At 41.4% G+C, this 22,562-nt stretch overlaps 1 protein-coding gene across 6 annotated transcripts in view; it reads left to right on the forward strand.

The window, feature by feature from the left end:
* The window catches only part of CHN2 (chimerin 2), a 316,889-nt gene that overhangs the window by 272,718 nt on the left and 21,609 nt on the right, over window positions 1-22,562 (forward strand). For all 6 annotated transcript variants that reach the window (XM_055347250.2, XM_019031141.4, XM_055347251.1 and 3 more), the window contains one exon: window positions 10,555-10,632. In XM_055347250.2, coding sequence (XP_055203225.1) covers window positions 10,555-10,632 — 78 coding nt within the window. The remainder of the gene's footprint in view (window positions 1-10,554; window positions 10,633-22,562) is intronic.

The following is a 22,562-nucleotide window of genomic DNA, read 5'->3' on the forward strand; positions in this document are numbered from 1 at the left end:
TCCCTCTCACTTCCTATCCTTGTTCTTGCTTTGTTTTTCTTCATGGTTCTCAACACTTTTTAAAAGAATATATAATGTACTTCTTAGTTTTGTTTGTTGTCTACTCTCTTAGAGTGGTTGTTCCCTGTTCTATCTCACTGGCCTAATACAGTGCCTGATAAATAATAGATGCTCAATAATTATTTGCTGAAATAAGGAAGGAAGAGAGAAAGGAAGGAAGCAAGGAAAGAAGGAAGGGAGGGTGAGAGGGAGGGAAGGAAGGAAGGAGCTATGTTTGCAACATATCCAAGAATAATTGTATTGCATTAAAATACAGCATAGGCCAAATTGCATGTGGTCATTTCAGACTGAACTGTCTTCCCCTGGAATATTTATACTTGTTCATTAGCATGACAGTCTCTTTTCCAGAGCAGAGAGTGGCTTGAGAGGTGTCTGCATCAATCACACACACTCTGACATTCCATTTGGGAAGGGACAACACGGTCCTACGCTTGGTAGAGCTAGTCTTCCCAAACACAAATACAAGGACCAATTGTAGATTTTGGAAATCCCAGCCAGCACTCACACAGGAGACCAGAAATAAACTTAGATTATCTTTGGAATGTGTCAACATCCATGTTTCAGGACTACTGCATTCTTAAATATCCCCAAGAACTATATTGAGCAGTATCAGCTGCACAGCTGTGAGTGGCGCCAAGGACTATTTTGTTTGGGTGATTGTTCACTGTAAAAAGCACAGTAGGGATTGGAGATATTTTTATTTGTGAAATTTTGAAAACCTGTTTCATAGGTATCTTGGTTGTTTTTAACATGGGGCAGTTCACATGGAGAAAACAACCAGTTAATTTGGGTTTTTTTTCTGTAGATAAAGGTGCACCTTACTCCAACTTCTGACCACAGAACCTGGTAAAGGAGTAGCTAGAGGCTATGTTTGGTACATTCTGTAGTGCTGCTTTGCAAATTGCCATAATTCGGACAAGAAAGTAGTGGACAAGAAAATGCAATTTGGCAAATGTCTGGCCTTTCGCAGGGATTTCCCAGGCTCCCCTGAGTGAGCGGAGTTTGAGAAAGACACCCAACATCAATATTGCAGTTTGATGCCATAAGCTAGAAATTGAGTGTCTTGACTTTTGTAGGAAAACCCACATGTCAGTCATTTGGGGCACTTACTTCTTTGGCCAGAAGTGGGGAGTTGCGTCATATATCAGCAAGGAAAATACAGAGAAAAGCAAATGAATATGAAATATGAGAAGAAAGTCATCTAGGGCAAGAAGGAAGATAGTAGCTGGGAACTTCGTAATAGCTGCTTCTCCCTTAGGTTTTACACTATTTACTTGGATCTTAGTTTTACAAAAGTTTTAAGGAGTTTGATTTAACAAATGTTCCATTCTCTCAAGAATAACCCTACCATACTTTCTAAAGTTTAGCATTTGAGAAATTGGACTAAGACTTTTAAAGTTCGTATTTAAGGAAATGGATTATTACACTCTGATGGTAAAACATGTTATTGTTAATATTGACTCTCTCAAAAACTGCATACAAAACAAAACAAAAAAGCAAATAATAACAATGACGTGTTGAAATGCGCGAGATCCTTAATGCAACACAAAGCCTTCCTCTATGAGGTGGAGTATCTTTTATTTCTATATCTAAAAAGTCTGTGAGAAACATCAGAAATTAGCCACAATTTTTGACATCAGTCTCAGCAGAACAGCTGGTGGTATCATGTGGGAAGGACAGCAACTGTAGCATTGCACGATCAACCAACCCAAGAAGCATCAGGTTATTTATTTGCTGCTAAACAAGGTACTTTGGTCCATTTCAGCGCACATACAGGCCTTTCAGGTTGGGTGAACGGTGACTGTTTTGAATGAAGCGAATTGCATTCTAGGAGGGGCAGTAAAACTGTTCCTTCGGCACTTTTGTGTGTCTCTCACATCGAGAGTAGCCATCTGTCCCTGGAGAATAATCGGCGTGGCAGCTGGGCATGGTGTGTCATCAGAGACAAGGAACCTTGTCTCGGATCAGAAGGCAGCAGGTTTGGAGGTCAGCAGCAGTTTTAGGACTGAGCCAGGTTAATCGTTGACACCTGATGCTTAAATGGCCTCAAATAAAACCAGGACTATACAGCTTGAACTAGCCCAATTGCAGGAAAGACAGCAGGTCCCACCCTGATCTTTCTCATTTCTTTGGCGCCATGGCAATGTGTTTGCGTTTAGTTATATGTCTTTGTTGTCTTCCTCCTCTTTCAGGACTGAAAACCATAAACAAAGAATATAACAAACAGGGCAATTCTTAGGAAAGGCAAGGATGATTCATTTGGCAGTATGCGAGAGGGTTCAAAGTACATAGGATCAAGCAGGCTGGGCTGATAAAAGATAACCACCCCTTTGATTATCATTCGGCAATTGGAGCTTATTTCACTTAGCATTTCTAGTTTTTTCTCTTCCCAAAAGGAATAGAGAACCAGATCCACAATGCCATAGCAAAAAACCAGAGTGGACATCACCGCACCTCCTTATCCACCAGTCCCCTCAAAATCCCCATAGAAGCTTTTCAAAACAAAATACACACACACACACACACACATTAGACACAGAAATAGGTAGTAGGCATACCCTTAGTATACCACCAACCAACATTAAAAGTATTTTAGTGTGACCCACAGAGCGTGAAAACAAAGGAAAGTGTAGATTTCCCACACCATCCAGGGCTGTACAAACGGCTGCAGCATTTTGCTGCGTGTTCCTGGATCTGGGCAGGATTTAACATTTTGTGGCTTTGGGGAAATAACGGGACACCCAGGGTCATCACCCAACACCAGTACCCCAGACATATGTTCAGGGAATGAGCCAATGGGCCAAGGGAAAAAAAAGAGCATGCTAACTCTTCATAAAAGTCGAAATCATTTCTGATGGAAGGAAAGGAAGACAGAGAGCTGCTGAAAAATGGGCATGTTTTTTTTTCCTGCAACAAAACTTTCCTGAATGTCAAGCCAATGTTGGCATCATGGTAGTCACCAGAGAAGAGTTAATAGAACTCTTCTTTTATAGGTAGGTTAAAAATAATTTTTCCGCTTTAGATGTTTGTAAAATTCCTCTAGGAACAGAGAGGAGGAATGAGTCTTTGTGTCAGTGGGCTGTGGGCAGCCAGCACCCCCAATCTGCCACACATGTGGTGCCAGGGATTTCCATGGAAAGAACCTCAGGAGACCTGATCCTGGGCCTGTTTCATAAGGCTAGCAGGCTAGTGAGGGCCCTAGGTCATAATTTTAAAATCATACTAATATACATCCAGGTGTGTGTATACATTCTCAGGGTAGCAGGAAGAAAGTGGTGGCAAGCGATGCTGGAAAGGTGGCAGGGGCCAGACCCCACAAGCCCCTGCAGGGCATGGTATGGATTTTTGCCTTTGCCTTAAATCGTCTTTGGAGGTTTTAAGTGGCATGATGGGAGGTGGGTGTGGGGTGAGCATGAGCAGAAACATGATCACATTTTGTGTTTGAAACAACGTTAATTCCTTTGGAGGGGATTTAGTCAATAGCACTGACTACGTTCATACTTTCATCTTTTCTGGCAATCCCCTTGAACTGAAGCACTTGAGATCGTGTGGTCAGTCTCAATTCTAAGAGCACGTTACAATCCCCTGGAGGATTTTTACAGCCCGGCCCCCATCTCTAGAAATTTGGATTTAATTGGGCAGAGGTAGAGCTTGAGCATGGGGTGTTTGTGTGTGTGTGTGTGTGTGTGTGTGTGTGTGTGTGTGTGTGTGTGTGTGTGTGTTCTAATTATCAGGCAAGGCTGCGACCCACAGGTTCAGTGGAAAGATAAAATTGGGGTCCTCAAAGTGTGGTCCCGAGACGAGCAACATCACCATCACCTGTGTACCAATCAGAAATGCAGATTCTCTGGCCTGATCTCATACTGACTGAACCAGAAACTCTGGGGCTCCATATGTTTTAACAAGGCCTCTGGGGGTTCTGATGCCTGCAGGTGTAAGGCAGGAGAAGCTGGAGTCTGGATCTGCTTCCAGATTTAGTTGTAGAATAGCTCTGTGATAAGAGGTAATTGTGGAACCTCTCTGGCCCTTGGTCTCTTCCCCTGTAAAAGGTGGAGGAGGGATTAGACAATCTCAATGGTTAAGAATTTATCATCCATGCACACTAAATCTAATAAGAGTTTTATAATATACTTTAAAAATCATTTTTATATAATGGAATAAGAACATAGTCATTGTAGGAAACTCAAAAAAATATGCAAAGAATATAGAAGAAAATAAATGTCAGTTAAAATTTTTCCACCCAGAAGTAACTGTTGCTTATCTTCAGCAGTTTGAGTGAATGTATTTTGAATATATTTTGGTGTGTTTTCTTCTGATATTTTCTGTGCATACCTACTTACAAATCTGGGAATTATACTATACATGGCTCAGGAGCCTACTTCTCACCTAACATTATACCAGAGGCAAATCTTCTCATCATTAAATGTTCTTTTAATTGTCTTTGTTAATGTCTACATAATACCCTATTACATTTTATGCCATAATTTATTTAACTTTTCCCCTATATTGACTGTTTAGGCTTTTTCACATTTCTTGATATTGTTTTGATGAATATCTGTATCTCTATATCTATCCATCTATCTAGATCTTAGTCTGAAGACCTTTTCAAGAGAATCCTAGAAATAGAATAATTGGATCAATGCACATGAACTTTTCCAGGCTTTTGATCCATCTCCAACTTTTTTTTTCCAGACACAGGCCAGTTCACACAAACACCAGTGGGATATTAAAGAACTCTCCTCACCACACCCTCATCGTCATTCGTAATATTGATTTTCATTTCATGCTTTGCCATGAAGCAGAGAAGGCTGCAACAGCAGGACAGTGTTTGGAATAGGAGTATAGCTCGGGCAGTCAATACCTAAGGAAGATTCAGACTCAGTAAACAGAACTGTAGAGCTATCGGCAGCACAGACACTGTGGTTGGAATACAGGGAGACATACAGGGACCAATGATGACATTTTCAAAGAGCCCTCCTTAAAATGTAGCACTGGAATTTACTTGAAGTTTGTGGAAAGGTTGTGGATTGGTGGCAAATCACCTTCTCTAGAAATTGGTACTGATAAAGCACAATGTTGTGCTCCCTAGAAGCTGAGAGGTGGTCCTGACTGAAGCCAGGTGGAGGAGGAGCCATTGCTTAGATGAACCTCTAAGGTCCCTTCTGGGCTTATGATGCTAGATTATTAGAGCCAGTGTAGTGAGAGGGGTATTCGTCTTTCTTCTACCATTCCTTTCCTGGGCACTTTGTATGTCCACAGACACCCAAAAGGGCTCCATTTTCCCAGGTCTTCCTGCCCATTGACCCACCCTTTCCTCCTTGTCTGTATCTGACAACCTCTCATTGCCTTCTCGTTACTTGATTCCTTTTTGGATCCAGGATCCTAATTGTAGAGAGAAAGAAGAACAGTGAGAGGGCTTAGAAAATAGAATCCCAACCTTTATTCATCAAAAAAAGAAGAAAAAAGGAAGTGGTGAGCTTATGTCACCATTTATTTATAGCCCCACCTACTTCCAGAAGTATCTTAAGTAGTACCTGCTTTCACAGTGGGCTCAGGGAGAACTAAAGTCTCCTATTTAAAAACTAGTTCAGGGAACACCAGACCTGCTAGTCGTTGACAGACTATAATGGGGAAGAGAGTAATTCAAGCATTCAACCACTGCATATTTTTTAATGTAAGTATTATGGGGATGAGAGACTGTTTAAACAATATTTAAAAGCATAGGTTTAGTGTATACCCAAAAGAATTGAAAACAAGCGTTCAAACAAAACTTGTATGACGATATTCTTAGTAGCATGGTTCACAATTAGCCAAAAGGTGAAAACAGTCTAAATGTCCATCAACTGATAAATGGAAATGAAGTGTGGTATATCCATACAATGGATTGTTATTCAGCAACAAAAAGGAATGAAGTACTGATACATGCCACAGCATAAATGCACCTTGAAACATGCTAAGTGAAATATCTAAAGAAAAAAGAAGCAGCCAGATATCAAAACCCATATATTGTATGATTCCCTTTATACAAAATATCCAGAATAGGCAAATTCATAGAGACAGAAAGCAGATTGGTGTTTGCCAGAGGTTGGGAGGAGAAGAGAATGAGCAGTGGTACTGATGGGTACAGGGTTTCATTTTGGGGTGATGAAATGTTCTGGAACTAGGTAGTGGTGATTGTTGCAGAACATAGTAAATGCATTAAATGCCATTGGATTTTACATTTTTAAATGGTTAAAATGGTAAATTTTATGTTAGGTGTAGTACAAGGAAAGACACTTGTTCTTCGGGGCTTTGAGGAAAGATAGGCTCAGTTAGTTGTGCCTATGTTCTACCACTTACCAGCTATGTGGCCATGGGCAAGTCACTTAAACTCTCAGCTTCCATTTCCTCATCTGTAAAATAAGGGTAATTATAACAGTACCTACCTCGTAGGGTTTTAAATCTTAAATGAGTCAAAATATGCAAAGTGGGCCGGGTGCCATGGCTCACACTTGTAATCCTAGCACTTTGGGAGAACAAGATGGGTGGATCACCTGAGGTCAGGAGTTTGAAACCAGCCTGGCCAACATGGTGAAACCCCATCTCTACTAAAAATACAAAAATTTGCCAGGCACAGTGGCACGTGCCTATAGTCCCAGGTACTTGGGAGTCTGACGCAAGAGAATCACTTGAACCCGGGAGGCAGAGGTTGCAGTGAGCCGAGATCGCGCCATTGCACTCCAGCCTGGATGACAGAGCGAGAGTCCGTCTCAAAAAAAAAAAAACACCAATAAAAATTAAAAAAAAAAAACACATATATATGCAAAGCGCTGAGTATAACACTTGGCACATAGTAAGCATGATATAAATATTAATATTTGTGTTATTAATTTAGCCCAGTATTCTCAACTGGAGACAGCGTTGCTTCCCAGGGAATATTTGGCCATGTCTGGAGACATTTTTTATTACATACTTAGGGGGAGGGGCTCTACTGGCATCTAGTGAATACAGGCAAAGAATGCCACTGAACATCCTGCAACGTACAGGACAGCCTCCCACAACAAAAGATTATCTGGCCCAAAAGACCATTCGTTCCAGTGAGAATCCCTGGTTCAAACAGAGCGTGTAGGGAAATGTGCTTCATCTCATGAATGTATATATTAAAATAGGTCAGGTAGAAATTTTCATTAGAAGAAGACGGTCAGCAAATGTATTAAATGTCCCTTGTGTATACAGAACACTATATTAGACATTACGGAGCACATAAAAGAAGGCAAGGAGCTGTCCTCGAGGAGCTGAGATAAAAAAGAGCTCTGTGTGATGGGGTTATTTCAGAGAGAAGTTTTCACCAAGAGATTACTGTAATCAGTTTTCCCTTAATAAGAGGGTGATCTGAGGTCACCCACACTGCTTACAGTAATGCTCGCTCAAAGGCTAACACTTCTAGTCCCCTGTAAAGAAGCATCCTAAGGGAATAGTGTTGGTTCCTTCACTTGTCTGAATGTGTCTTGTGTTTGGGTAAATTCTATTGAATCAATAGCTGAAAAAGAAATCACTGTCACAAATGGAAATAAAAATTACTTGTTATACATACAAGCACAGACATGAAAAAATATTAAATTTCATTGTATTCAACCATCCATAGACCAAAAGGAGGAGATTCTTTTGGCCACTTTCCATGTAAATAGTTACTTGATCAGATTCTAAAAACGGTATATTCATGTCATTAGTCCAGTCCACATCACAGAATTTGCCCTTACACAAATGGCTTACCATCAAAAGGTCTCTCTCGCTTTGCTAGCAGTGAAGGTTGGGAAAGGACCCTTTTTGCTTCTCTCCATCTTTTTACCTGTAGACTAAGGATGGGAAGCCCTGCAAAGGTATGCCAAGCCTTCACTTAACGCCTGCCATAACAGTTGTCCTTCAGAATTGGACAGTGGGAAGAAGGGCCAAGGAGCCTGGTGAAGCCCATTAAGAGGGTAGACCCCTGGAGGGAACCTTGTCTTTGGAAGCTGAGGCAGTGGATGGGTGGTCACAGGAGGGACTGGAGACCCCACACCATGCAGTCCTCTTTGCACACCTTCTTCCACAACCCTGGCTTCCTATATGTACACGTGCTTTCTAGCAACTTATATTTATTCAGTGTCTACTGTGGCAAGGACTCTTATTAGACACTTTTGTAGGGGGAAACAAAAGCGAATTAAGCATAGAGCATGTCACAGTGAGTTCTCAGTGTGGCAGGGATAAGAGCTGTTATAGTCACTATAATACAAGACAGAAAGTGACAAGTGCAATCAGAAAAATGTGGATAAAACACTATGGGATTTCAGAGGACACAGTTGGCCTTCAGTGGGGAGTCTGGGGAAGTCCTTTTGGAAAGGGTAGCATTAGAATTAGAATGTAAATGTTGGTGAAAATGTAGATATGTTGAAAGGATGCTAGAATATTCTAAAGAACAGAGCAAGCTACCAAGGTTAGCAGTTAAGTATGTCACGGAAGAGATGTTGTAGGATTTGTGGAGGGGAGTATAGGGAAATAGGATGAGCTGGGTACATTAGGATCAGCTCATGAAAAACCAGCAATGCCAGGACACAGTTAAGCTATGGAGAAGCATGGGTGGATTAGGAAGATTGTTGTAGAGCGATGTGTAAGGTGGACTGGAGAGATAACAAGGGTCTGAGTTATGTGGGGAAAGAAAGGTAGGGAGAGGCCAGACTCAACCAGTATCTGAGATAAAGCATTTGTCAGGACTGATGGCAGGATGAGGCAGCACATGGGTGTACCGAGGCAGCAGGACACAGTGTTGAGGAGCATGGGCGCTGGACACAGGTGCTTTGTGTTCTAGCCCTGGTTCTGCCACTTAAACTAGGCTGCATGTCCTTGGGCAAATTGCTTTACCTCTCAGTGCCTTGATCTCTTCATCCAAAAGAATTGGGAATAAAAATCTTGCTCCTCACACCCATATGCTGCGGATTAAATGAGTTAAGTGCCTTTGACACATTCTAACGTCCTCTGACACAGCGTAAATTATTGTGCTCAATAGCTTAACATAAGAATTGGGTGTTATTATTGAAGGTAATGAGAGGATGAAATGGGAGGATGAACTTTTTGAACCAAGTTAAAATCATGGTGTTTACCAGGAATAAAGAATTACACATGGGAAGGAGTGATCTTTGGTTACTCTTCACAAGGCTGCTTGGAGGGACTGCAGCATGGGGCCCTTGTTTGAGTAGAGGACAGGACTGCCCATCTACATAAAGGCCCAGTTATCTAGATCTTGTTTTCTAGTTCCTAAAGCATTAATTTTACTGTCTGGCATTAGCTGCATTAATCTTCACCAATGAGTCAGGAGTACTCCCAAGACATCAGGATTTCCCTACTTCTTTTCATGGGGAGACCTAGGATCAAAGAATTAGGGTCATGGGAGACCATCAAACAGATGATGCTTTTAAGAGGAAGGAAGCCATTTTCATAGGCTTGGGCACTAACAGAATGAACATTGAAGATGTTTTATTTAAAAGAAAAGCAACTATGATGTTTTGATTTTAGGTAAGGAATATTGTCTTGTCTGTGTGGGTTTGAGCAGAGTTTGTTCGTGCAGGAAGGACAGGAGAGACCGGGGAGTGTCCTGAGGCAAGACATCCTGCCTCTTATTCTGCAACTTTGCAGAACTCAGAGTGGAAAAGCTTTGCTCTCCTCTGATATCCCATTTGGTGCTCAGACTGTTCCGATGTAATGCATGCATAAGAATAAAAATTAAGCTTTCAAGTGCTAAGGCAGATTTTTAATAAAGAGACATAGGCTTAACCCCTATAAGATTTAACAGTCATCAGGGTTTAAAGGTTTAATCTGTTGAAGTTCAGCCCAGGATGGGGTTCAGAGCCCCAGATTAACTGGATGCAGCCTCAGACTTTGAACATTAGAGCTGGCTGGGGGGTGTGTGCGCTGGTGTGTTTGAGTGTGAAATGTGCTAATAAGGAGGAGAGACCTCTCCTTTGCAATGTGCTGTGGCAGGAGAAAGCAGGCTGCCGGCCCCTGCCTCCCTGAATCCTCAGTGGCTGACTGGTTACCGCTTCTGGGGGTTGCTGTGCACATGAATGTTTGCTATTGTTCCAGGCACACGTCGGCCTTAAGAAATAGCACAAAACAGGCCCATCCTTATTCAGAAGCCGGGCCCCCTCCATCACTCAAACTGGGCCTTTCAGGTCACATGCCGGAGGCTGCTGCAGACAGGACCCAGCTGCCTCAAATCTGCCGCCTAACATTAGCTGCGGTTCGAAAATCCTGACAGCACAGGGCTTCCTGGGCTCTGCAAAGCAAACTAGAAAGAGCTGGGAACCAGGCACTATGTTCTCTGAAGAACTGTGGCTGGAAAATGAGAAAAAGTGTGCTGTGGTTCGGAAGTCTAAGCAGGGCAGGAAACGCCAAGAACTGCTGGCCGTAGCCTTGGGGGTGAAGGTGGGTGTCAAAGGCGGCTTTCTTTGGCCCCCTCTCAAACTCTTTGCCTATTCACAGATCTCCTCCCTGGTTCGAAGGGCTGCCCTCACACACAACGACAACCACTTCAATTATGAGAAGACACACAACTTTAAGGTAAGCAAGCCTCTGCATTCCTTCTTCTGTTACAAAAGGGCAGGTGGAAAGGTACAGTGTATAGTTTCCGACTGTAAAGTCAAGAGACAATGAATTCCTTTGCTTTCCACATTTAGCTATAAGCTTAACACCTGTGCTTTCTATCAGTTCAAACTGGAGACCTCAGAAAGCAGTCTGCTCAGTGCTTATGCCTGGAAACACCTTATCTGGATGTTGACTTAGTTTTGGAGAATTGGGCCCATTGCCACTTCACGTTCCCATGTCCAGTGAAATAAACACAGAGCATGCCCAGTCTCTCTCAGTCAGAGATGTTCTGCTGAGAGCTGAGCAGTACTTTTCCACTCAGTAAAGAATATTGCTGTCTCCGAGCAAGGGAAAACAGTTGCCTGTTTCTCGTTTTGTGTTTTGTCTTTTGTTTTCAGTGATGCTAACTCCTTTCCTTTATGCGTAGACAGCTGTGAAATCAAATAATGACAGGAGATGCCATCCAGAAGCTTTTATTTGTGCTCCGGGTACGGCTAGCAGGGGGGGCACCCTTGGTCACAGCCTTTATCCTGCTCACCAGACCAAACAAAAAGATCTGGAAACCTGGTGAGGGGTTAAGTGGAATTTCCCAAGTGAATTTATAAACTGGAAAGACCGCTATCTTCGTTTCAGACTGGTACTTGTAGAAGGGGCCTGCCATCAGAAAATTATGGCCTGTTTCCTTTGCCCAAGTGTTTTCCAAGAAGGGCTGGAAAGGGATGCTGATGCCAAATTGTCTAGCTTGAATTGCAGTTGAGGGGAGGAGAGACAGGTCAGAGTTAGAGGCTTCACCCCAAAAAGTGAGCTGGCAGTTTGAAAGTTGGGGAGAGTGGAGATGGAGGATCCAGGAAAAAAACAATAGGCAGGAGAAGCAAAATGTGAATTGCCTTCTTTTAAAAAAAATTATTGTTTCCTTTAGGGTCAGTAACCCAAGTGACTCTTGGAATTAGATAACCCTTTTGTCAGAGGTGACGAGGGAAACTGATTTTATTCTGTTGCTTTCCGATCCTTTCTGAGGACAAATATTCATCTATTAAATATACATTGGTGTTAGTTTGGTCTGTTTCCCTGCATCTGTTTTTAGAAAGCCAGCAGCTCAGGCATTTGCATGCTATAATTGAACTGAGGAATGGAATTATACAGCCCTACATACTTAGCATTAGGGTGAAGAATTGCATTGCATAGGTCCTCTTCTATGCCAAAGCTTTTCATATTTCTCCCATCACTGAATATTGACAGATCTAATTTGGAGCATTAAATGCCTCCCGTTTTTTGTTTTTTTTTAACTCTGTTTTCCATTTTTATCCTCATTAATTTTTTTTGGCCTTAAGAAAGTGTTTTTTTGATTTTTAGCAGAAATCCTTGATTTTTTTGCATCCTGTGGATACACTACTAGTGATGAGAGGATGGATCTTCATGGACTTGTAAATTCTTTTTCTTCCTCTTGAAAATTCCAATTCATTTGGCTTTAAGAAATTGGAGTTATGCCATACTATAATATGTTTGCATGGAGTAGCTTGTCCATGTATATTCTGTGTCTGAGCTTGTGTTAAAAACACACAAATATACATAGTTGATATTTTCAAAACTAATTTCAGTCCTTTTAATGTTAGATCCCTGAATGGAAAATTAATCTTAAGACATTTTAAAACTAAAAGATAATTAAATCTTATTTTTTAAGTAGTACTGTTGCTAACACAATATATTACTTATCACTGGAAAATGCCAGCAGCTCTTTTAATATTTGTTTAAAAACTCAAAAGCTATTCACTGTTAACAGCTCTTGAAAGAAGAAAAGGCACAAAATAGAGAAGTTGTTCAAGAGGAGTACACAAGCCAGACAGGAGCGTTTCTCTTCCGTGTTTTAAACAGACATCTTTGAAACTTAGCAGACCCCAAGTAGCTGTGACAGTTGATTGTGGCATTCAATGGTACTGTTGGTGCCACTGTCCTTAAGAATGAGTGGCAGGGGCCAGATGAGGCATCCCCTTTGTCCTTCCTTGCCCTTTCCACCCTCAATCTCCCCACTCCTCACCCGCAACTAACTCTAGGTGGAAACTTTACATGGTTTTTGGAAGAACATTCAAAAAGCAGGCTCAGGCTATAAATACAGTGGCAGGTTTTTAGGGACGAGCCACTGAACTGAACCAAAGGAAGAAAATTCTTATCCTAGGTGCCTGCCATCTGCTTAGAATTTGTGTTTCAGACCTTAATTTTACATTAGCTTTTTATTTACATTAACTTCTAATGGGCTTTATTCAGAAGCCTTCTTGATTTGTAATTCGGGTTAATATTTGAGGCTACTATGTGCATAGCATATAGTAAGCAATCAATAAAAAGAACAAATAATCACATTTTCATGCTCATCAGATAATAGGCTTTGCTAGGTGCTGTCTGCACTTTTTTCTAGAGGCCTCCTACCTGACATTCAAATTTGCCAGTAGAGTTTGTCTTCTTACCCCATAACACGATTGTTTGCCTTAGTCAGAACTATTACCCCAGGTAAAAAGCCCTTTCCTTTGCTCTGCCCAGGAACTTTGTCAAGAGGAATGAATAGAAACCCCCAACATTCCCTAAGTTGGGACCTTGCGCTCTATTCTCTCAGAAAGCTCACAGTCACTGCCTTTGCTTCTCAAACAAAGCTTGTCTAAGCAAAGTAAAATTCGGCTCTGAGAACAAAAGCTTTGGGAACCAAAGGACAGTTGCGCCTCATCGCATGCAATAATTGTATACTTTTCAACACTGTGTGCTGATGCAATCTTTGCTTATTTAAAGCCTGGATTTCCTAGGGTTACTTGTACCTACTAGGCACTGAGACGTATTTGTTGGAGGAATGGTGAAATTAACAGACTCCTCTCTAAAATGAAAACTGTTTGTGAAGAGAAAAACCACTCGGTTATTTAGCTCATTTTATAACTGCATCTCTGTTTATCTAGTTGATTTTAGGAGGCACTCTGCTGTAACTGGAACAGCTCTCTTTTGAATGGTCCACCCTAATAATACCTTATGGCTGAGCTCTGAAAATCTTCAGGCCAGCCAACCCCAGAGGCCCGGCAGTCGGCTTGCTCGGCTTCCTCCCCACACTTAGCACAGTGCTGAGGTAGCTTTAGCCCATGTAGTACTCCTGGCCACACCATGTTCTTCCAAAGAGCTCAGCTCTCTCTGCCTCAGTTCCCTCATCTATAAAATGGGAGTGTTGTGAGGTTTAAAGAATACATGCGAGTCACTTATCGTGGTCTCTGGCACCTAGTAAGTATTCATTTGATGTTAGCATCTATTATTATCTTTTTGTGCCTCTCACTTGTATTTTTGTATCTAGCTTTTTCAGTTTTTTATTTTCTACCCTCTCTTCTTCGTGCCTTTTTTTCTTTTGTCTCTTTTCTACCATCTCTTTCTTCTTCTCTCATTAATTATATGTAAGAGAAAATGAAATAAAGCCTGACGGTGGTTATTTCCTTGAATGTATTCCATCCTGTAGCCAATGCTGGTTTATACCCCTCGTTTGTTTAAAAAGTAAATGGATGACTTAGATGATTTAGATTTAGATTTCACACATTTTTCTCCCAGCTTTTAAAAAGTACTTTCTACTAAAGCTGTCATAACAAATGACCACAAACTTGGTGGCTTAAAACAACACAGATTTATTTGCTCATGGATTTGAAGGCTGGGAAGTCTGAAATCAAGGTATGGGCAGTGTTGGGTCCTTCTGGAGGCTCTGAAAGAGAAACTGCCCTGCAGCTCTCTCCTAGCTTCTTGTGGTTGCGGCAGTCCTTGGCGTTCTTTGTCTTGTAGACACACCACTCTAATCTCTGCCTCCATCTTCATATAGCCTTCTCTGTGTGTCTCTGTATATCTGTCATCTTCTTACAAGGTTGCCAGCCATGGGATTTAGGGCCCATACTAATCCAGTATGATGTCATCTTAATTATATCTTCAAAGGCCCTATTTCCAAATAAGGTCATATGCACAGTGACCCAGGGTTAGGAGTGAAGCATACCTTTCGGGGGATATACAATGCAACCCGTTATAGGAACTGTAATTGACATTTTCAGGAACCCTCAATAGGAAGGATCTCTAGCCTCACCCTAAAGGATGCATTGTCAGTAATGTTAAAGTTTACAGTTTCATTAAAGATTTTTATGTCCATGAAAAAAGGTCTTTAGATGTAATCTAATTGCTCCTAAGTGTCAACCCCTTGGTCCAGACACAACTGCTAATTTCCATGGCTATTGATTTTAACATCTTTAAAGAAAAGTTTTCATGGGTTTTTCTTATCAATGCTTCATTGCTCTGATAGAAAGTGGTGAAACTTAGTTATTCTTTGTCTCTTATCTTTACCAAGCATTTCTTCATTAAAAGAGGCACCAAAAAACTTTAAAATAGCTGGTGAGCTTCCATTTTTAGTAGTAAGTTGAAAGTGTCTATTTGCTGTAGCTGGTTCATAGTCAGAGTATATGTTATACTTTATAATCAAATGTATGATGTAGCTATTAGTTCACACTAATATGTGTGATTGATTATGCAGGACTGGGCAGGTAATGTGTGAGACCTAGTATACAATGAAAATGTGAGGTTCTTGTTAAAAAAAATTATTGAGACTTTCAAAACTGTGACAGCAGCACATTAAACCATGCTAAGGACAGGGCTCTGTGCAACTGCACAGGTCACATGTGCCCTGAAGCTGACCCTGTGGTGATGTATAAAAAAACGGGAGTAAAAGACAAGCTTCTGTGAGCATTCAAAGAGGAGGGGGCTCCCTGGTGCTGGGGATCCCGTGTAAGAGGCAGTGTGGTTGTTCCCTCAGCCTTAACCAAGAATCCTCGTGGGTAGGTGGAAAGTTGGCTGAAGCCCAAGTAGATAAATAGATCAAGGATGGTTATACAGGGGAAAGAAAGAGCACCCGGGCTATGCAAACAACAGGAGTGAAAACTTGGAGTCAGAAACGTGCCAGGAGCGAATAAGGTGCAGGGGAGAGACCTCGGGGACAGAAAGGAGTCCATCACATTTAAATCATCCGTTGGGGTGGGCCAGATGGTGGAAAGATGATGATTCCTGGGCCCTGGAATCATCAGAGTCTCCTGAGCAGACCCTTCCCCCACTCAGCCTGCTGCTCCTGTTCCCAGCCTCTCCAGTCTGCATGGGGATCTGCATCACTCTTTCCTACCAAATTCTCTCCCACCCCCATGCACTTCCAGGATACCCTTCCTTCTTCCTGATATGGAATATGGATGGAGAGCAGAGGCCCAGAAAGTTCTAATCCCCCTCACTGTGTGTTCCCCACTCCCTTTCCACCCCCCTTCCACCTCCTGCCCAGCCTGTACCGGCTTCCCTTTTCTCCCTAGCGCTGATCACCAGCTGACATCGTACATATTTATGTGTCTGTTTGCCTGCCTTTCCCTTACCAGAGGGAGACTCCCGATAGGAGGGGGTGGGTAGAGAGGGTTCGTGGAGTGGGGATTTTTGTCTGTTTTATTGACTGCAGAAACCTCAGTGTCTAGAACAGGTCCTGGCCCACAAGCTGTTCATTCACGTTGGCAGAAAGCAGGGGACCGTATCTCCCTACAGTTGAGCTTTCGGAGCCCTCTCCTCACTCCCTGCCCTGCAGTTTGCCCTCTTGTGCGGCTTGTGTGTTGTATGCACTTGTGTTCATTGTACTAGAGTCCTTCCACGGAGTGGGCCCTTGCCAGGGTCATCAGATGGCGCAGGAGAGATGGAGGCCCTATCAGGATGTGTCGGGCCAGCTCTCAATCCCCATTTGCCAGGGATGGTGACTGTGCAGTGCTACCCCGTGTCTGATCCATGGGAGCGGGCGGGTAAAGGGGAGGAGGGATCTGTTCCAGTTCACTACAGCTGTCCTGTGTGGCGCCTTTCAAAAGCATCCCATCAGGACATAGGGGAAATGGTTGCCCTACTTACTCTTATATGTCCTCTGCTCTGCTGACAGACTGAGCATGCACCAGGAGCACCCCGTTCCCATGGCACACCCCATCGCGTGTGCTCTTGTAGCATGCTCCTTCTCAACATGCAACCCTCACCCCGTGCTATCCTGGAGGCCAGGACTAGAAGTTCAAGAAGCTTAGAATATGTCCCCACGCTCCCACTAAAACACCTGTCCAGGACGTGGCAGCACCACCACCTCCCAGTTTGGATTTGAGCCTCCTTGATGATTTCTAGGCCTTTCATTCATTTTTGCATTCTTCTCAGCCTAGTGGTCATTTGCTTTGGAAGAAGACTTTTTGCTTCCCGCATGCAAGCCCCTCTCTCTTCCTCTTCCCCCTTGACCTCATAAAAGTGTGTCAGCCCTTCGTGTCATTCCCAGCATTTTGTCTGCCTTGCCTTCTTATCAAGCTCCCAGGTGTCTATCACCCTTTTCTGTCCATCTGATGCTACTTCTGTGCCTGGAGAACAGGGATGGCTGGATATTGCACCTGCAAATTGACACAGGCAGAAATTGGCTTCAGAATGGTTGGGGGCTTGTTTTGTTTTTTTGTTTGTTTGTTTGTTTGTTTTAAGTTAATAATCAGAAAAGGATGTTTTGCCAGAAACAAGTCTGGAAAGAAAATTCAAAACAAAGGCAAAACTCATCACCTTAAATATAAAATGAGGGACTCAAAGTGAGACTGGAATAAACAGGTTTGGAAATATATGGCTTTATTAAAAAAAAGTTTCTGCTCCCAGAGTGCTATGAAGAGGAGTTGTTTTTGTCTACCTCCTAATTCAGCCTGCTCCACATTATAATGATTACAAACTCCTTGTTTTCAAGTAATATAACCCCTGGAAACTATCTTAAGCTAAATAGACTATTATACAGGATGGTCTCATAAAGCCTCCAGGGAATACTCAGAACTCAGGGACGGGTGGAAACAGGAACTGGGAGTATACCTGGAGCCAGTTTCTCCCTCTTTTCCTCCTTCCCTCCCTCCTTTCCTCCTTCCCTCCCTCCTTTCTTCTTTTTCTCCTTCTAACTCCCTCCCTCTTTCTCTCCCCCTCCCTCCTTCCTTTCCCTCCCTACTTTCATTATCTCTTTCTTCCTCTGTCTCTCGTTCTCCCTCTCCTTCCTCCAGAGGCATCCAGTAGAGGCCAGGTGTGCTACTAAACGTCCAGGACAGGCCACCACAACAAAGAGTTATGCAGCCCTAAATGCCAGTAGTGCTGAGACTGAGAAACCTCACTACTGGCAATGGGGAGCCACTTGAGGTTTTTGAGCAGGGAAGTGTCAAAAGGATGTGGGTGTCGATGTGCTCATAAACCTGACCAAAGTTAAGTAGCATGAGGACATCTTACTTTATGCAATGGGGAGATTCCCAGAAAGCTTTGAGACAATATTTTAGAAATGCAATCCTATCTTAAACTAGGGCAGCTGCTAATGAGAAGTCCAGGGATCTGTGGTGCCCGGTTTGAGAAACTCAGCTCTCCTGCCCCATCTCCTTGGCCAGCCTTTCAGAGGGAACTCAGAGTCTCTGTCATAGATTGATTCACCTCTGCTGTGTTTTTGTACATCTGAAAAGGGTCACTTCAAGGTTAGGACTTCATCTGGTCTTGCAAAAGGGGAGAGTTCAAAGTTTAACCTAATTTTTCATATGAGATGAATGTCACATGGTTGTGGGAAATACAGTAAATTATAGGAAAAGTCCTTGGCAGAGATCTGGAAGCCTTGACTGTGCTGCTGACCTGGGTGACGCAGGATAGGCTGCCTGCCCTCCAGCCTCTCAGTTAACCCTGGGCAAACACTAGACTAGACCTCCAGAACCCAGCCACATGTAGCTGGAAGGGACTTTAGCTCTCTCTTCTGTGAACATAAAGTAGCTCAACAAACAAACAAACAAACTGCCTCTGACCCAAAAATTCCTTTTCAAAGCAAAAGAATAAAATTCTGATTTTTAATATGAATAATAAAATGACAAATTGAGGCAATAAGGTTTCCATGTATACCACTGCTTCTCAATAAAGGAAACTTCACCCCCCCACCTCCCCCTGACCCCTGGGGGACATTTGTCAATGCCTACAGATATTTGTGATTTGTCCCAGCTGGGAGTGCTACTGGCATTTAGTGGGTGGAGGCCAGGGATGCTGCTAAACATCCTACAATGTACGAGGCAAACCCCCACAACAAAGAATTTTCCAGCCCAAAATGTTAATCAGTAGTGCCAAGGCTAAGAAATCATGATGTATACTGGTAAGAAAAAGCAAAAATTCTCAACTGCAGCATGTATTAACAGTACTTTTCCTTCTTACAGTTTAGATCCCAGGCTGAGCTGATATTAATACATCTGGGTGGTGTCTACATTGACCCATCAAAACATATCTGGTATAAAACCACCAGAGAATACTGCCTTCCAGATTCAGCAGATATGAGACAAATAACATCCTGTTCATTTAGAAAGAGCTATGTTGAGGGATACTTACTAAATGCCTGAGATCTTTCTGGATGACTCTTCTTGCTCTTGTTTTTACAAAGTAGCCATTCCTGGGCTATTTGTCAAACATACCTTATCTCGTGTAATATCATCTTTTTTGTTTGGTGTGGTTTTTGAATTCCAGGCAGACCGTGCCTAGTATAATAGTCTTGGACAGACATTCTTCCTGTCTGGAGTATTTTCTTCCTGTCTAGAATATTTTAGTTACTGCCCTAAAGTTTTCAAAATGTTCTTTCTCTAAAAAGATATTCTTGCAAATCAATGAACTTCAGAAAATGGAAAAAGCTGACCAGTGAATTTTAAGATATGGTGTATTTCAATGAAAGAGTAGACATAATAAGTAGAAGCCAAATAAAATGGGCTCAGAGCATGCCCTCAGCATTTACATGTAGCCTTCTGTCTAGAGATTGTCCTTGTGGATCCAAAAGAAAATTGAACAATATATTGGTCATGAAAATAAACAATGGCCCATCACCAAAAAGGAAAGTAGGCAATGGGCCTAAAATAATGTTTAACTTTACATCCTCGCTCTATTCTCATTTTGTTTTGTTTTTTTGGGACTGTGTGGGGACACTGGGTGTTACTTGCTCTTCGAGATGTCTATGCATTTATTTGGCTGGACAAAAGAGATCAAAGGCAGTAGGGATACTTGTTGGGAAAGGATGTTGGTAAATATGGACAGTGATAATAAGCATTAAAATGCAATCCTGATGTGCTCAATTATTTTTAAAAATATTGGCAAAAAAAGTGAAATTTTAGAAAATCTGTGATTAGCCTATCCTGTTTTTCCTGAAACAATAGTCCAGTTTATATTTTGTCAATATGCATTCTGTCCATGTTTAGTAAACATGTAGCCACTCACTTAATTTCTAAATATTGCATTTTCATGTTTACCCCAAGATATAGGGATATTTAAGATGAGGTTATTTCTTCCACTCAAGATGTTTCAGAGACCAATGTGATGTCATTCCTTTTTTTTTAAACACCATTTGCTAGAAAAGAATGCCTTTCAAAACCTAAGCCCACCTTCATTGGCCTTTGGATATGCTGTTTCCTCTTCTGTAAATGTCTTCCTCAAGTCATCTGCTCCCCAGTCAACACCATCACTTCCCCACCTGCTCAATCTTTCCCAGGCTGGTGAATTCCTATCCATCCTTCAAAGCCCAGTTCAATATCCCCTTCCGCAGACTTCTAGGAAGAATTTATTATTCTCTCCATTATACTACCATAGGATCTCCTACATGTTCTGCTGTATCACCTGACACATAATTGCCTGTTTATTGTTGTAGATAATGAGATCCTTGAGTGCAGGCAGTTCTTATTCCTCTGATCTATTTCGACTTTGTATATCCAAGGACTAGTACAGGGCCAAGTTCAAAGCAGGCAATCAGCATGTAAATATCAAACAAACGAGTGAATAATGAGTTGCTGGAAAGGTGGAAATAAGATGAAAATAGGATATAATTCATCTGTCTGACATCCTTCCCCCATTAATTTGTAATGCCACTTCTGAGATATACCAAGTATCCATATATGTGTGATTTGGTTTCTTGTCTTTCCAATGTATACTACTGGTACCAAATGTACTGTACCAAACATACTGGGCTTTGGCTCTCTATTTGAAATGTTATTGTATTATATTCAGAATATGGTATGTATGGTATCAGTTTTTTGTATATGTTGAAGCTTAATTTGTGGTCAATTGATATGAATATTCCAAGTGGTTTTGAAAAGTGTGTGTGTTCTTTGAATTGCTGGATATGAGATCCCTTTTGTATTCATAGATCAACTTTAGCTATTTGATCTACTAGTTTCTGTGAAAGATGTCAAAATCATTATGATTGTGGATTTGTCAATTTATCTTTGTAAGTCTTTCAATTTCGCTTTATATTTTTGAGACCATATTGTCATATAAAAGCTCAAAATTATATCCTTCTGGTAAAAATAAATCGCTATTATCTCTATCACTAATAATGCAAATATATATATTTGCTCTATTTTGGGTTTCTATTGGCTAGTTTGCTGGATATGTCTTTCTTTCTTACATTTCTCTCATGTTATGTTTTAGTTGTGTTTCTTGAAAGGATTTTTAAAATGTTATCTAAAAATCTTTTTTTGTGATGAATTAGAGCCACTTATTCTGATTAGAGTTTGTATAAGGATTTTTTCTATAATCACTGTACTTTTCTATTGCATCTTTTTTCTCCTTCCCTGCTTTTTATTGGTTTAATTAAACCTATATTTCTTTTTCCCTTATGTATTTGTGTGTGTGAGAGAGAGAGAGACAATCTCAGTCTGTTGTCCAGGTTGGAGTACAGTGGTGCCATCATAGCTCATTTTAGCCCTGGACACCTGGGCTCAAGCCATCCTCCCATGTCAGTCTCCTGAGTGGCTAGGACTACAGGCATGTGCTACTATGCCCAGCTAAATTGCAAACTCTTTTTAGAGATGGAGTCTCACTATGTTGCCCAGGCTGGTCTCTACCTGGCCTCAAGTGATCCTCCTACCTTGACCTCCCAAAGCACTGGGATTACAGGCATGAGCTACCACACCCAGCCATATATTCTTTTTGACTAATGGATTTCATCCCACCCTTTTTTAAATTATCAAAAATTTAATACATGCATAATTGACTTCAAATATTCTTCAGTTAATTAGTAGCTCTTCTTACATTTCCCAAATTAAGAGAACTTTAGACTTCTTCATCCCCTTCAAACTTCCATGTCATTTTTTTACCCCATGTTTAAGTCCCCTACAGTTAGTCATCTTGTTATTGTTGTATGCAAATAGGGCATGATTAGATTGACCCACATTTACTCGTTTTCTTGCTCACCACTGCTTCTGGAAATCGTTCCTCCTAGATTCAATTTGCTTCTCACTGAAGTATATCCTTTAGTATTTCTTCAAGTGAGGACTGTGATTGGAAACTCTTGACATTTGTCTGAAAATATCTTTATTTCACCCTTGCTCTTAGATGATAGTTAGCTGGGTATAAAAGTTAGGTTGGAAGTATTTTTGTCAGAGCACTTTGATGAAATTATTCAATAATCTATTCATGTCTTCCTGCTGAAGAAAAGTCTATTTTTACCTATTTCTCTCCTTTCAAAGATAACCTGTTTTGGTTTTTGTTGTTGTTGTTGTTTTAGGATTTTGCTTTGTCTTTTGGTATTCTGCAATTTCAGTATAATCGGCATAGATACAGATTATTTTTATTTATCTGGTTTGAGTCTCATTTAGCTTTTTTTTAATCTGAAGATTTTTGTGTCTCACTACGAATTCTGGAAAGATCTCAACTGTTCTTCTCCTTAAATATATATTGCTTCCACAGATACCCTAAACTCCATCATTTCTCAGCTTCTGAGGATCATCACTCCTTTGCTTATCTTTTCTCTCTTCTGCATTTCCAGTCTCTTACCTATTGTATCAAGTTCATCAACAAGTCAACTTGCCTTGGTGTTTACCATCTTTTAAAAAAGTCCTTCCTTGATT

Source organism: Gorilla gorilla, chromosome 6, assembly GCF_029281585.2.
Source record: "Gorilla gorilla gorilla isolate KB3781 chromosome 6, NHGRI_mGorGor1-v2.1_pri, whole genome shotgun sequence".
NCBI classification, from domain to species: Eukaryota; Metazoa; Chordata; class Mammalia; order Primates; family Hominidae; genus Gorilla; species Gorilla gorilla.